General features: G+C 41.2%; 1 protein-coding gene across 3 annotated transcripts in view; it reads right to left on the reverse strand.

The window, feature by feature from the left end:
- Positions 1-17087, reverse strand: part of LOC137183947 (paired box protein Pax-7-like) — a 65769-nt gene that overhangs the window by 33888 nt on the left and 14794 nt on the right. For all 3 annotated transcript variants that reach the window (XM_067591186.1, XM_067591185.1, XM_067591187.1), the window contains one exon: positions 497-696. In XM_067591186.1, coding sequence (XP_067447287.1) covers positions 497-696 — 200 coding nt within the window. The remainder of the gene's footprint in view (positions 1-496; positions 697-17087) is intronic.

Consider the following 17087-nt stretch of genomic DNA (forward strand, 5'->3'; position numbering starts at 1 on the left):
CGTTGTCCAACTGGATCTGAGGCCAAAGAAATCTGATAGGACTGAGGTAGCAACACGCTACAGTTGTTCTTCAACAGCGACGCAATTAACTAAGAATGAGGAATGTGCCTTTAAAGGCTTTGTTCACCCAAACTACAAAGACATGCTGTAGTTTCTAGAGGTTCTCCTGCAGACAGTTTGGTTTTATTTCTCAGCTTTAGACACAGAATCTATCTCTTCAGTTGAAGTGATTAGGACAAATAGGACGGATCTCTGGTAGAAAGTGGTTTCAATAGAAACAATAAGAAAGAGACGTTGCTGTTGAATTTTAAAGTGTCAGATGCTGAACCCAACCATCTCCTGAATCTGTATGATCAGGTACCAGCAGAGGTGAGATTTTGTTATTTGGGGGAACCCAAAAGAAACTGATCTAGAAACTTATTGTATTTATATTTATTCCCTATTTTGGTGAAGCCAGCCTTTCAAAGATAGAGAGAGAGAGATGTGAGTGTGTTACCTGAACCCGGGCCTCGGTGAGTTTGGTCCTCTGGGCCAGCTCCTCCCTGGTGTAGATGTCAGGGTAGTGGGTTCTTTCAAAAGCCTTCTCCAGCTCCTCCAGCTGCTCCGCCGTGAACGTGGTTCGACTCCTGCGCTGCTTCCTCTTCAGGGGGAGGTCAGGCTCCGACTCCACGTCTGACACTTCATCCATCCGACTGCCTGAACAAACAGGACACATTAGAGGTCACTTCATGGCAGCGTTTTTTATATTGTGATTATACAAATGACATGTACAATCTAACTATGATCCCATCATACATACAACCACATGACGTTGTGCAACAGTATAATAACATCACACTCCCTCCATAAAGAAACTCTTTCACAATTATCTGACAAAATCAAAGGCTCATCATAATCATCACAAAATTGCACAAAGATGCTGATTTGCTTACATTCTTCCAGGACATCTGCTCATTTCAGTAATACTAACAATCATTGAGCCAACTGTTGTGAAATTAAATGAAATAACATAAAGCATATAGTATAGTCTCCAGTCATCTACAGGAGGATCACACATCAGGCAAATAAACAACAACACGTCCTCTGAGCTGCCTCAGCAGTTTGTATGTTGAACATATCTGCAAAGCATTTTTCATTTGTTGTCATGCAACATCTGCTCTTGACAACTACAGCATGATTACTGAGTTTATGGGTCTGGTTATAGTTCAGTAAAGATGGTGGTTTGGTGAAACTGAAAAAGTCAACACTGACTTGAAACATGAGACAGGACTGAGTGTAACAGTTCATTCTTCAAACAGTCTCAACTAAAGCTTTGGACAAACCACATAAAGATTGTTCCCACCAACTGGCATATATGTGACCTTCAGGATGGAGATTAATAACACTAAACAACACACTGGTGAAACTGGTCAGTAACGACTCCACAAAGCCCACGAGATCACCAACTGTCACTAAAACAAAGATGGACGACAACCAGCCACTTGTACAGTTTGACTTCAGATTAGAATCTTTACATATCACACTAACACTGACCGTCAACACTGACTGACCCGGACTGGAACCACCTGCTCCAACTCCTCCCATCAGTCATCAGGCCCAAATCATGTCGGTCATCTACTCAACAGTAAACTGTGAACCTGCCTTGACTTGCTTGTTGTGTGTGTGTTGATGTATGTTCATTGAACATCTACGGTTTCATGGCAACTGAGTAAACCTCATCTGACACAAGGAACATAATCCAGGAACATGTTACAGTGCCTCCAAAACATATGTGGCAAAGTAAACCAGCAGTAACCTTTCATGGGCAACAGTGTTGACTGATGAAGCCCAGAAGAAGAGAGTCTGGGTTCTTGATGATTGCAGATCTCAGGGCTAATTGCTTACAGGGCAATAAAGTGTCCATTCCAAGAAGACACGATCCAATCCGTACCTTCCCCTCCATCTCCAAGATCCAAGCCAGAGGAGGGAAGACAGCTGAGTGTTGCCTGACCAGGGACGGAGATTCTGGTATTCTGTTTTAATGCCATCATATCTGTATGTGTACAGTTGCCTTGTGATCATGTGGCAGCGATGAAGACTTAACACAGCAACTTCAACTCCAAATACAGAGAGAAGGAGGCAGAGGAGGAAGGGACAAATGATGCTTCAAATAGCATGGCCTCCAATGACTCTTCTGGAGGCTACATGATTTCTCTGTGTGGTTATTTATATGACAATACAATTTCCTTGTGCTTGGTAAGTACAATTCTGTATCAAAACCTGCATATCCTAGCATCCCCCGGGGCTCGGTGCTGAGAGTTGGAGTGGAATGAGGGGTGCTAATCTCTCCAGACCACCTTGACGACATGTGTAGCACCATTCTTTCATTGTGGGCCTCAGGGAAGCCCAGACAAACACACTGGCAGGCTGAAAATAGTCCCAGTGTATTTATTGTGCAGCTGATTTCACTCACACACAAGGTGTCCATGCTACCGTTCAGAAGGAGCTCTGGAAGATTATCTGATGCGTGCAGATATCCATTTGAAATGAGGCTGCTTACCAGGATTGGTGAGTATATAAAACATAAAGCAGAGATATAATGCTCTGCTATACGCTAGTGTGGACTACGGTGTGACATCACAGTCACAGGACATTACTGTTGTTGATCAGGTTGGTGGAGATTTACTAACTTGTACATTTTTGGAACAGCTCATCAGGAAACAGATCACAGGTCCTACAAGAGGTTTACCTGCTGGTTCTTAAATGACTAGTCTTTGTAATCACAGGAGAGAATGAAAGCTGCTAACAGACAACAAGACAGCAGAGCGTTTACATGATTACAGTCCCTTAAAGGCATCCTGGTGTCCAGATCTCTCAGACACGTACCAAGGTGCTGCCAGTTGTTGTCATCCTCCTGCCTCTCTGGGGTTTTGCTTCAATTCAGAAACACTAATCAATGTGCTTTATAACAGCAATGTAAGTTAAAGTATTAACAGGATGGCAACTGTTTTCTCATGTTGTGGCAAAATACCCAAAATCCAGCCATTTGTAATAAAATCCAAAGTTCAAACTATAGACATTCGTGCATCCAAACTGCAGATGTTGGTGCTTCCAATGACTCTGCCTGTAACACTGTAAATCATATATATAGAGGCAGTTACTGAATGCAAATATGTTGAATTCCTGTAAAAATTCTAGACATAAAGAGTATTAAAACAGAAACATTAACTTTGTGAAGGCCCCCAGACTGTAATTTTGGGCTTTTGGATAAAGGAAGAGAAATGTGAAATGTTTGGTTGTAAATCCACCACAGTGGTCTTGGATCTGTGTGTGAGAACAGTTCAGCGACAGACGTGCATTAAAAATCTGACCATGTCATAACTTTAAGACCTAAATCCCACAATGTGACCCGAGTCTACTAACTATTCCATTGAAAAGTGTCATAAAACAGCACAAAAGACACCAACATGACACTATGTTTAAATGTAAGAGAGTGTTTGTCTGTGTGTGTCAGAGGGAACTTGGAGCATTTTAGTGCCAGCTTCTGTTTGGTTGCATTTTTAAAAGATGAGACCAGCGCAGATGGATGATGTCAGTTAATGACATGTGCCTGCTTGCATAATGTTCTTTGTTCTATTGACATGGTACGTGTGTGATTCACCAGCAGCAGTCTGACTGACTGAGTCTGAGATTTTAGATCCATCTCTCACAGTGTGACATACGACGACCCTGTGAAATTCCTGTCTGGGTACGGAGGCTTTAGCTCAGGTGTGGACGTTAAAGAGGTCTCCAGCACAGCAGAGCTTTTATATTTGATCTACATATTTGTCAAATAAATGTTGTGGTGCATAGAATTCTGGGTATTGACAGATTTTATTGACTTGTTTGTGTATGAGTGCCTTCATTGTGTGCTGAAGTTGGTCATGTGCTGGTGAAGTGAGACAGAAAAGCCCCATCAAACTGGCTTAGACAACTACAGGGTCGGCTCTGTAGTTTAATTAAACAAGGAATTATGGGATTAGTGCGAGGCTGCCATTACAGGCCACTGGAAGAGTCTCAGGGAGAATATCTTTTTGTATTCCCCCCCAGCTGCCCTCCTTGAAAGCTCCCGCTAGAGAATTCTCAATGGATTACATGTGGCCGCAGGACATGCTGCTGCATTAATTAAATCAATTCCTTCACCATTTTAGTCCCTGCAAAGATTTGTTTTCCTAAAAAACAAGGTAAAAAACATATATTTATACACATGCACATCTTTAAAGAAAGCCTCCATATACGGTACATGGCTTGTTTGTTGCTGGTAGGTTGGAGGAGGGACGGGGGTGGGGGGTTTGGGGGGGGGGGGTTTGGGTGGGGGGTTGCTGCAAAGCAATTTGGCACTAACTCAGCGTGACAACACTTGAGGCCGCTGCAGTGGGCTGGGATCACTTTCCAAAAGGCACCTCCGAGTCCTCGGGGTGCTGCTGCGACGGGATGGACTCTATTTTTGTTTTCCCTCCACATGCTGCTGGATTTAAGGGAGGAGAGGGGTGGAGGTGGGAGAGAGAGGGAGGGGTGGCGGTGAAAATGAGGCTTCTTCGCCCTACAGTGAATCTCTCCTCTGCCTCTGCGTGGCTTCGGCCTGCACGCCACAAAAATGTCCGTAAGGCTCCTTGTTTTTTTTGTTTCCCTATTTTTTCTTCTTTTCAATCACCTTTAACCACCAAACCGTCACCTTATTTCCTCTCAGAGTTTCAGCAGTCGACACATATCTGTCTATATATATGTTTATATATATATATATATGGATGCAATATTTCTACCATCAATGTTACAGGAAAAAGACTCAACAGTATCGACACAAAGGAAATTAAATTACAAGCTTTTTTGATCTGTCTGATTTATTTTAACATCTGCTTTTTTATTTTTTATCTAGTTTAATTTCATACATTTTTTATAAATTCTAAAAACAAACAAAAAAAACATATATGTTTATCTCTTATTATTACTTTCACGCCCAAATTTAAATATTTAAGTATCCATGTTTGCAAAGACTTGAGCAGATGTATCAATTTAATTATTTACCATTAATTAAGACATTTTAATCTGACATTAATAATTGGAAGGGTCTCCTTGACTGGTAGGTCTGATATGATTATAATGTTTATTTGTTTGTTATTATTTGTTGTTTTAGTTGTTTGTTCCAGACTTTCTTTAACATTATCAACGACCTGATATCTAGATTTAAACTATCAAAACTAAAAGCTACTGTTAATATTCCTTTTAAAAAGGGGGAATAAAGCTCCAGGACTTTAAATTGTATTATAATATCTCAATTACACAATATATGATTATGGTCTCACTGTGAAGGCAGCAGTCATGATGCTTAGAGACAGATTGATCCATCTTAATATCTTAATAAACTGCTTTTCTCTTTATAATTATATCACATCTTTCCCTCAGTAACTTCAGACTTGTATCATGTGTTATGTTGTGACTCACAGCTCTGACAGAAATGTGTCTTGTTACTGTAGATAATCCACAGACCTCATTGTGCACCATTTTTATCAGAACGTCTTTCTATGTAAAAAAACAAAACACTGTATCTCACAACGACTGAAACCAGAACTATCTGCATGTCAGTGAGAACGGTTGAACATTGTTCCATGAACAGATGAAGATACTTGTTTCTGACTGATTGACAGGTGTGTGAGGAGACACCAGCGTTGGTAGTAATAATCTGATCATGTTTGAGTTCAGTGCCCAAAAAGTCATTGAGGTTCAACGACAAACAGCTTTAAAACGAGCAGAAGAAGAACCCTGAATTTAATTTACACTTGAATAATATAAGTTTGTCTTGGCAGAGTGGAGCCTTTCTGAAAAGTGGGTCACCTGAGAGCGGGTTTGTGAAGCAGAGCTGTGAGCGACACTCAGAACGGTCGGACATATAAATGACAGCGAGAAGCAGCGCGCATGTCATGGCACGGTGTGGTCGGCAGCGTCCAGGCAGCCGTGCTGACACCAGTGTCGGTGGTTTGGTATCGCGTGCTAGCAGCAGCTCCACGCTCGCTTTAGATGGCAGCGCGATGCGGATCCCCGGGATGGAGGAGAATAAAGTTTGACAGGCCGGTGGATCAGGATGGTCAGCTCCTCTCTCCAGCTGATAATGGGAAGCAGAGATTATGCTAATGAGACAGACGCCTAGAGCCGATAGAGGGGCTCAACCTGGACTTCATCTTTGTCTCCACCAGATCCCTCGATTGGCATGCTATGTCTTATCAGGAGAACGGGAGCATGGTGCAGCTCCTCACACACACACACACACACACACACACACACACACACACAGGGTTTGCAAATGTGCCGCGGTATAAATAACAAACTGCTTCTGTTTCACACAGCAGCTCTGTTGTGTTACAGAATACAATTATTATACAAACACATCCAGTCTTTTATTTTTATCAGATCACTATAATTGTGTGCAGAGACTACAAATAGACACAAACATATTCTGTGTTCCTCTAAAAAAACAAATCTAATGAAACAATTACGGTCCAGTTGCAGCCAAAGCCAGTTATTTATTGTCTGAATACTTAATAATGATAGCTGTAATTCCATCTCACTATTGTAGGGAAAGTGATTTATCACCAAATTAATACCCAATTATGTTTTTCACAATGTGCAGTCAAATCAGAGTGTGTGCTGTGTCCCTCTGAGTCTGCTCTGCTCTCAACTGAAGAATCATCTATAATAGATTCAGTGTTTTTGTTTTACTGGGATTAAATACAGTCTGTTAACACTGGATGTGACGCTTCCCAGTGGGATCAATGGTGGTAATAGTGGTGCACTGTGTAAATCAATCATTCAGAATACTGGCTGAATGGTGCTTTATAAAATATATGTTTATTGTGTTGTTTATGGCTCAGAGACCAGGTTTCTGCAGCCAGAATATAAAACTGAATACAATTCTGGTGGGAAATACTGGTATTATTTTACCAATAAAAATGCCAGTAATCAGCCAGTAAAACAGCCAGCATGTGTTAGTTTTCTAGCTGCTGATGAAAATCCCTGGAGGTCGATTCTCTGGGTAAATTCCCAGAGAAATAAGTGGACGTGACGTCAGGGGGGTCTGCAGTTTCATCAGCAGCTTGTTTCTTTCTTTACTTTCTATCAGTGGAAACACATAGTAAACATTAACGAGGGATACACAATAGATTTGTTAGGTGTTCTCATTATATGAATGTTTTGTCATGATTGTGATTGTTGTCTGTACAGAGCTGTGATCATCTTCACTCTGTTGAATACCAGCTGATGTTTTACAATATTAATATATTAAAGCCCATCATTCCCTTGTTGTGTCTAAATGCAGCTCAATAACTCTTCCTCATCAGGGTGTCTGGTCTACATGTGAAGCTGAGTGAGGTCTTTCATGAATGTTTGGATGGTATGATATTAGAGGGGACAGGACGGGGAATCTATAGCCGTCTTTTAACAAACTGCTGAATAGACGGACGTCACGCTTCATCTGCTGACTGCAGTGTGTAAACAGAGTTTTCTTGTGGAGAATATTGACAATACTGTTCCCCACTTTGACCAAGACATGGGGACAAAGACTGACAGAGCTCTAGAGAGCTGCATGAAACTAATTATGGGTCATTTTGAAAATCATATTAGTTCCAGTATAATTACAATCAGGATCTGCTTTCAGTTTTTCTCCATGGGCTCTGACCAGTCGCGCACACTACATTTGCTCAACAATTGATGAATTTCGTAGTGCAGAACCATGTCTTTCTCACTAAATGGCCTGTTGATGCTTCACTTTTGTCCACAGCTGCTGTGTTTGTGTGTTTGTGTGTGTGTGTGAGAGAGAGAAAGGAGAACGTCGTACTCAAAGTCTTTTCTAGTGTGCTGTCTCTGATAAGGATCTCTTTCTCTACTATCTGCTCAGCCTCAGGGCAGGATTTAACCCACCTGCTAGCTCTCCTCACTGCCTACACTTTATGTTTTCACACCATGACTGGCTGCTACACACCTCGCTTCAACATGACACACTGTCAAGTCAACTCACTTGTATTTATATTGACTAGAGGCTCATCACCGTGATACTCCACATTCAAAACAAAGACATTTAAGATTCCATGTTATTAAAATCTGTATCAAATCCTGCGAGGCGTCATGTTTCTCTCAAAGCAGATCTGCAGTTTCCAATAAGTGAAGGAGAAGTAGGGGTGCTGCCTCCAGGTGTCCGGGGCAGCCTATTGGCCCATTTAGGGCGTAATAACAGGCTTATCTGTCCAATCAGGCAACAGCTACTGTAACTTACTGGTTGCTTTCAGTAACTGGAAACTAAAAACTGTAATTAGGCTATAAACTTTTAGCTTAAAACAAAATAGAAACGTCCCATGATGGAGCTCAGGATTCATCCAGTGTGTAAACCTGGAATCTGTGTGTGTAAATGTGAACACTCCCAGTTAATTTGGAGACACACGGTGATGCTGCAGGTATTTAATGAAGTCAAATATTAATTTAACACGTTACAAACTGAGCCTGAATCTCATTAATAGTTGTATTTTTCCCCCTGGGGGTGGAGGGGGTAGTCAGCAGCCCCCCACCCCTACTGAAGTCATATCACCACAGCTACGCACTGTTGCCCTGGCTGCGTCACAACCATATATTTATATGTATGCATTGACATGTGCCTGGTCATGTGAGCTCACATGCTTCAGTAATAATGTGGACGGTTATATTTGTAAATTCACTTCACCTCCATTGTTTTGGTTGATGTGACTGTGTGAAGTGTTTTTGTATTTTGGATGAATGGGCCCTTTAATCAACATGCTGGTTAATTATAATCCACTCCACAGACCACATGTAAGAGAGTAAACAGAGGGGACAAACCCCCGGCAGCAGGACTGAAGAGTCGAGGCTGGAGGAGAGTGAATAGATGAAGCCGGCTGCAGCTCTTTTCGCCGTCTTGTCACGGCTCTGAAGGCTCTTTGCTCGCCTCTTTCTGGTCAGCTACCTCAGTGACAAAGTGGGCTCACCTTAAACAACGGAGCCTCCCGGGGCCTTTCAGGGGCCAATAGAGGCAGCACCTCAGGGGGGCCCCAGCCATGAAAGAGCAGAGGCAGCCCCGCAGCACTCTGCAGGACTTCAGCAAACACTTCCAGTCTGACTCACTAAAGCCGAGCAGCCGAGCAGAGTGCAGCCTACATATTTAAGAATGAAAGAGGTCAAACGGTGCAGAGGTGTGACGGGGGACACATACATGACCTGAAACACATTCCTGACCAACAACATTATCAGCAAAAGTCTGAATGAAGCATAACTGCACCTGCTGCATTCACTGACACTGAGTTATTAATATAAACACACTGCGTCCCTGTCAATGCAAATCACCCGTTCAAGAACATTTATGTAACCTTTTCAAACAGGAATATAAACCAACTGCTCAAAATGGTTTCTATAGATAAACAGCTCACATTTGTTCCAGCAGGTTTTGATTCATTTAATGTTTACAGCTTACTGTAATATCAGCTACAGGTTAATTTAATTTTTGCTGCTGTGGCATATTTTCATTTGACTTGCGGATTTTTATTCTTGTGCCGACAATGCGGGGCCTTGAATCGAAGGTATCTCCACTCAACTAATTGAGGCCAAAGTTTTAAAAATTATTCAAAGAACACAAAAGAAAGTAAAATAAAATCTGCCAGTTGGCACCAGGAGCCGCTCTGTCAACAAAGGCCTCAAATTCAAGCCCAAGTGGGCAAAACCGCGCTGAAGCCGAGACCAGCGCCGTGACGCCGCCGCCGCCGCCGCTGCCTCTGCACACGCTCCCATTCACTCAGTTCAGCATTGTTCCCGCCTTTGTTCCGATACAGCTCCGACACAATGGTATTTAGTCACAACAAATGCAGCAAAAGTGTATAGTAAGCAGCAGCAGCAGGAGTGGAGTGTGTGCAACGTAGGCAGTTTCACAGTGATGAGAAGCCTATTTGCCAAAAGATTTAAGAACTCTGCACGCTCTCCGCGCTGAAAAATAACATAGAAAAATACCAACTTTTGTGGTTTCACTTTGTAAAATACTTGACTGCAGCAAGAAACATATAGTTTCACAGAAAGCTATAGGAGCTCGGCTACAGGCGAGCTGTGTGCTCTCAGGAAAACGCCACATAGAACTGGCACTGAACTCAATCCAGCCCACACAAAGATGCTGGCTTTATCAGGGCATTATGTCTTAGCAAACTGCTACTAAATACAAAGTCTTTATCTTCTTTTCTCCCCAGGCACTGGCACGCTCATGTCTTTATTTAGTAGATTTTAAAAAAAAATAGCCATAAACAAAAATTGCCGACTGTCAATATAAACACCGATAAAGATTAGAGCCGGGAGCAAATATAATAATAAGAGGAGCTCTTAAGATATACTCGACACAGCAAAGCCCTCAGTGGACAGCTGCAGGCTTAAAGAAAGCAATTGCGGAAAGTTTTAAGGAGCAATAGTATAATCTTATTTTGGAAGAAAGTATATTAACAATCAGAGGAGCGCAAAGAAAATGAAGTGATTTGTGCTTGTTGACTCTCTTTACAGATTGTGGTTAAAAGGCTTTGTTAGAGATGGAGGGATAGGCTGCTGCTCCTCACTCTCCTCCTGCTGATGTCATTCTTCATGCCGATCCAGGCGGCCCACAGCCTTCTCAAGGCCTCTCATAGGCGGTGTGTGTCATACGCTGCATTATATGGTCACCTTAGTAAAACATAAGAGGGGAGTTGTAACGTACTGGGCTGTGATTGATGAATGCACTGCAGCTCTAAATGTTTTATCTTTACTTCTTGGTTCTTCCTACAGACCTTTAGCAACATGTGAGGTATATTAGTGAGTAATGTTGTAATAGACAGAGCGATGATTGAAGTGTGGAGTCGGGATGATGGGGGGGGGGGGTGTAGTAGTCCAGAGCCAGTGGATGCTTAAATCAGTGCAGCAGTTTCCAGCGTAAGACAAACCCTGCTGTTTGAAGCTCAGTGCTCCCTCTTGCAGCTGGCTGCTCCAAAATGGCTGCACTCAATGCTGGCCATCCCTCTCACAGTTGGTGGAGGGGGGGGGGAGCAAATTTCTGATTTGTAACACTCTGAGGACATGTTTATTGCCTTTGTGTATGAGAGCAAAAAACACACAAATAAGGCAGTGAGAGAGATTCCAGGATAAAGAGGCTAAAGAGCAGAAAATGGGAGATTTTATGGACATAAGTGTCACAGGATGATGGTGTCTTTTAGACTTTTCGGCTGTCGTGTTCACTACTAATTAGGCTTCAAACGCAGGTGTCACTGTTTGATATAAGGCCCATAATGTGCCATAGAATCCATCCAACATGAAGGTTGCACTAGATTGTTGTGGCATGTGGGTTTGTTTGAGGAGATATATTGATATTTAAATATAATTCTTTAATCAGTTTTGTATGTCGTCATTTCTGTGTAACCAATGTGAAACTCAAACTGGTGTGACAGCTTGTCACTACAATGCAACCTGAAGCCTTGACAGCACTTCCAGTGTAGATCCAGCTGAGAAACCATCTTCTACTGAAGCAGCCAAACTCTGTTTCCTCTCGCTGCCTCAGAGATACGTGGATGGGCAGAGACAAAATAACCACCATGTCACCAACCTCCCGACACACTGAGACACTGACAACATCACAGATGTTCACTGTCAGCTACTGTCATCTCTGCCTACACCGTACCAAAGGATGTGCACATCAGTCAGTCCAACACTTGGTCAGAATGATGTGATGACCTCCTGACCTTTCCTCCGGCAAAACCAACAGGCCAACATCTCTGACTGTACAGAAGAAATGTCAGAATCTAATTACCAAGTTGTCACCACATCTCATGAGTACATTGATGCTACGAGGAGGATGAGACCTCTGAGTGTTGCTGACACTCAGAGAGTCCGATACATAACATCACTTTGATATCTGATAATATATCTCATAATAACAAAGTCAGATTGCTATCAAATCTAATGGGCACATTCATATTCCCCAGAGAATAAAGCCTTTTGATTTGAATGACCCCGTGACCTCTCCTGTTGGAGAAACAACTACGTTATCTGCCTATGATGAGTTTCCATAGCAACACTTTTGCTCTTAGTCAATCACATCTCAACCTCAGCTGACTGGACACTGTAACAGAATATCAAGAAAATACATGAAATAATGAGCTTTGACTAGTATTCACTGCCAGGTTATTGCATTAGACTGAACAGGTGTATAAGTTATTGTGTCCATACGTTCCCACCTTTGGAGCTGCAGATGTATGTATGTCTGTTCATTCTTGACCTCGCAAACAGTAGTTTGACTATATCATCTTAAGTCAAGGTCCCAGGAAGTCTCTGTGAAGTCACTCTGGATAAAGCCTGGACAAGAAATAGTCCAGCATACTGTGAAACATCTCAACCGCTCAGGCTGAGCTGAGAGAGAAAGAAGAGTCCAAAATACAGATTCTGGACATCAGGAATATTAATATATGTCTTAATATATCACCCTAAATATTCAGTCAGAGCAGACTGAGCAGACAGCTGGTGTATGTAATGTGAAATGCAGCTGTTGGCGTAGCAGAGCTGTCTGTTATGTTGTGAAAACAGATAATAAAGGCTAATTAATACATTTAAACTCAACAGTTCCTCTATGGATTTTTGAAAAGCCCCATTTTTTGTTTTCAAAGTTCAATAAATGCAAACTATCAGTTCTTATTTATAACAAAAAAAAACAGATAAAATAAGAGATTTGCTAGTTAGTTCTATTACTGTTAAACTCTGGTGTTGAGTTGGTAGATTTAAAAAATGACTTGATGTATCCAGCTGTGTGTAAAGCAGTATGTGTATATATACATGATCCATTGAATGAAAGGTTCATCATATCAGAGCCTTTCTTTATTATTTATTCATTTTAATTGTTTATTTATTTTCCCAGTTGTGCTCCAAGCGTTTGCCTGCATAAAGTATTTACTTCCATCCAAACAGCAGTAAAAACTGTAGTGAGTGGACCACAGCACCCCCCCCCCCCTCCCCCACTGCAAATGTACATTCATTCAAAGCAGCAGCATTAGAAATGCCGATCAGCGCAGAGGAGAAGCTTTCCTTTCAGCGTTTTGCTGTTGTCTAGCTCAATCGTGTCACTTTGAGGGAGTCTATTCAGAGGTATTCATGCATCTGCCTTCAAGCCACAATGGCCGCCACTTGTCAGCCTGCGTGCCTCAAGCCTTTGGTTCATATTGTTTCCTTTTCTTTAATAAACTTGGAGGAGTTCATCAACTCTTTCAATGGCAAATGCAGACACAAAATAACAGACGGGCCTCCTAGTCCCCTGAAGATTTTTTTTGCTCCTTTTTTTTCTTGTTAGCAACTGCTTGAGTATCAGTGGATGACATGTGAAAGCAGACAGGCAGGTTGTTTCTGTCCACATGCTCATCATCTGCAGCTGTCTGACCAGAGCTAAAAACACTAAACAACACTGACTTTAAGGCCAGCATCTGCAAAGAGGGTAAATTCTTCAAACCAAATCTTATTTGCTGTTTTCAAACATGAATGTCTCAATGTTCCTGCTGTATGATCACATCATCAGCCATCAGGACAGTACAGTCCCTCTCAGTGTTGAATAGGATGTTCAAATACTGTATATTCTCACATACATGCAGCTCCATTTTACTGAGGAAATCCTGCAATCTGTTTGGTACTGAGCTTTAATCTGTAAAACTACATTGGTATCCAGCGTTTTCCCTGGATTTTTTTGACACAAAGGTGGTAAAGGCTGGAGACCGTGCTGCGTGGTGCAGCCGACACAGATTGTGCACCTTTAGAGTGTTGTGTGCTTAAGTAAAAAAATCACAATTTGACAGACAAAAGTGTCCATAGGGATTGAAATTTTATACCAAGATGGAACAAAAAGATGAAAAATAAAGGTTGTGAGAAATGACGGTGTCTATTTTGTAAGCCTGGAACGATGCTTATCTCCCAGTTCAAAACTATCACCTGGTTGCCGATTCCATTAAGAATCGATTCTCGATTGAATGAATAGAAAAGGCGGCAATATTCTCAGTCTCCTTCCTCCAAACCATTCACTGGTGTCTTTAGTCCACTGAAACACAACATGAAACATAACTAGCATATAAAATAAATCGTCCGCATTTATTTTATAAAGTTAAGTGCAAAGCATCATCTATGAGAATAACAATAAGGGGAGGTGGAGTGCTCCACTGTGTTGTTAGCAGCTCTGCTGCTCCGTTAACTCCATGGAAACACATCGCTGAGCGGGTGAAGGCTTTCTGAGGTGAAACAGACTGAGCACCGAGTTATTTTCTTCACCTCAGATTTGGTTAAAGTTGTTTAATGCGTTTGTTACTGCTGGAGTTTGCTGCTCCGCTCCGCTAACGTTAGTCTGAGTGACGACATAGAAAGTTCACAGTATTCACATCACGACAGCTGTGACACCTGAACTACTTAGTCTCACCTACATACACTACATCCCAAAACAGTACTGTTGTTTAGTTTATCATACTGGTATATAGTATAGAAGACATGGTGCAAGTGTGAATTAGATGAGGTGTGTAGTTTCCACATCTCACACAGGGTTAAGGACATGATTGATCAGTCTGTCTTCATTCAGTATAACCATCCTGCTGTCTGTAGTGCTCTCTCTACACTCTATCCTGGAAATCCAAACATCCATCAACTATTTGTCTTCTCTTTTGTTCATATTCAAACCCTCTGCTGGAGGGCTGGACATCTATCACAATAAACAGCACTTCTCTAGTCTACCAACCACTCAAACCACTTTATAATACATGTCAACATTCACCCGTTCACACCCACATTCACACACTGACGGCAGAGGCTGCTCATCAGGAGCCATACAGCACTTTTTATCTAAAGCACATTTTCCAATGCTCACCCACACACACAGTATCAGTATCTTGCCCAAAGACACTTTGACATGTGGACTGGAGGAGCCGGGGATCAAACCACTGACCTGATAGGGGACGACCAGCTCTACCTCTGAGCCACAGCTGCCCCATTAGACTAGATAAGTGAAATGAATGTCTTTACCTCTGTTAACCTGATATACAGATGAAAAGAATCACCTGCTGGCAGTAGTATCTTCTACAATGACAGTGTCCCCGTCCGCAGAGGACAAGGTGTCACTGAATGGTTTGATAAGTATAAAGATGATGTGACAGTCTGGTGATGTCACCACCTTCACAGTCACCACATCTCAACCCACAATCAAAACACCAAATGAGAGAAAATCTGTTAGAAGAAGGCTGTTCATACCTCCAGCAGACAAGGAGCACTGAAGCTGCTCTGGAGGCTCAGGATGGAACAACACCTCACTAACACAAATCTGCATAGTTATTGATATCAAGGTATCATATTCAGTTGTGTCATTACTCCGCAGGTCTAATGAAATACACATTCCTCTCTGAGAGAAGTTCATAATTCAACCGTCTCATATCAAAATATGTAATAGGTACGTTGGTCTACAGTGCAAAATGTATTAGTTTCATAATAACAGCTCTGGTGAGATGTTTCTTTGGCTTATTCTTTTCTATTGATCTGCGTCCACGTCACATAAGTGTCTGTGTGCTCAAACAAAATTATTCTCAGTGGAAAATACATATTTACAGATAGTTTCAGCATTAAAATGCAGGAAATGTGCATTTTATTTTCCTAATCTTTGTTCAGTGAATGTATATGATGTTTGTTAGTTATTAGTAAAGTTGTTTCAGGTTTTCTATCATTACTGTGGTGGTTGCATGTTGTTTGAATCATTGTCTTTGCATTGTGTAGTTATCTGAGCTGTTATGATACTTGTGTTATTTTATGTATGTTTGATGATGTTTTTTCAATAAATATGTAGATTTTAGAGCCTCAGGGATGAATTGAACTTGAAATCCAGAATTTGATGTTTTGTGATTGGCTGTGAGGAGGACCTGCTGCCTGAAGTATTTCTGCACTGTTACCATGGTAAGATTTTCTTCTAATGATATCTTCAACATTTCTCAACACAAAAATATGAAAATGTCCTTGATAACTCAACTATATGATAGGTTAATGTTATGGCCATCAGTTTTAACTTTCCATTCTGAGAAATAAAGAGTTTTTTGGTCAGTTATTGATAGCGGTAGGTTAAGGACTTAGCGTGTTTGACTACTGTCTTGGGTTGTCTGCTGTCAGCGGGCTTCATTCCATTTCAAATTGCAGCTGCCGCAACCAGAATCCAAACGCCACTATCTGTGTTAAGAAAAGGTGTTTTATAGCCTGTGATTGTAAAATGTGAAGGTGCTCATTTAATTTTATATTTCCAAGAATTGCTTTGTTTATTTCATTATTATTATTATTATTATTATTATTATTATTATTATTATCATTACTTTGCTTTTGTCTATTTTTGTTCTTCTGTGTGACGTTTTTTGGGCGCAAAAGCCAAGACACATTCTTTGTATGCTTGCATGGGCTGATAAATCATCATGCTGACATAAAATCCCAAAACCAAGAATCATAAAGATACAGAAGATCTCCAGGGTTGTGTAAATAGTGAATGAATGCATGAATGAAAACAGGTTGGTCTTTTCTTCCTCCAACCCTGTTGTAATGAATAATTGTCAGCAGTGTTGTGATCTCTGAAGGTGACTCGTTTTAGTCATTATTTCCCCTAAAAAACCAAAAAAACAAACAAACAGAAAGCTTCACATCATATTTTGGGCCTTCAAAGTGCTCTGAAACTAGGCCTGGGATGGCTTGTGTCCATGAAATGAGGAAATTTAAACTTTGTCGTAGAGATAAACTAAATACATCGTTGGAAAGGTCTCAACCTGGAGAATAACAAAATATGTCAGTATGAAAATTCTACATGGTTCCTGCTTTGAAATACTTAAATACTGTCAAATATTGGTAAAATATGGTTAAAATTAATTTTCACCCGTTTAACAATTAGATATTTACGATCTGATTACACAAATGTGTTTATCATCTTAAACTCCTAACTGTACTCTCAGTTCAGTATTTACAACTTCCACTTCTGGGAAAAACACTAATATTTTTTAAAAACTACTAGAGTCACTTCATGCAGCTTGATACAA

Source organism: Thunnus thynnus, chromosome 6, assembly GCF_963924715.1.
Source record: "Thunnus thynnus chromosome 6, fThuThy2.1, whole genome shotgun sequence".
NCBI lineage: Eukaryota > Metazoa > Chordata > Actinopteri > Scombriformes > Scombridae > Thunnus > Thunnus thynnus.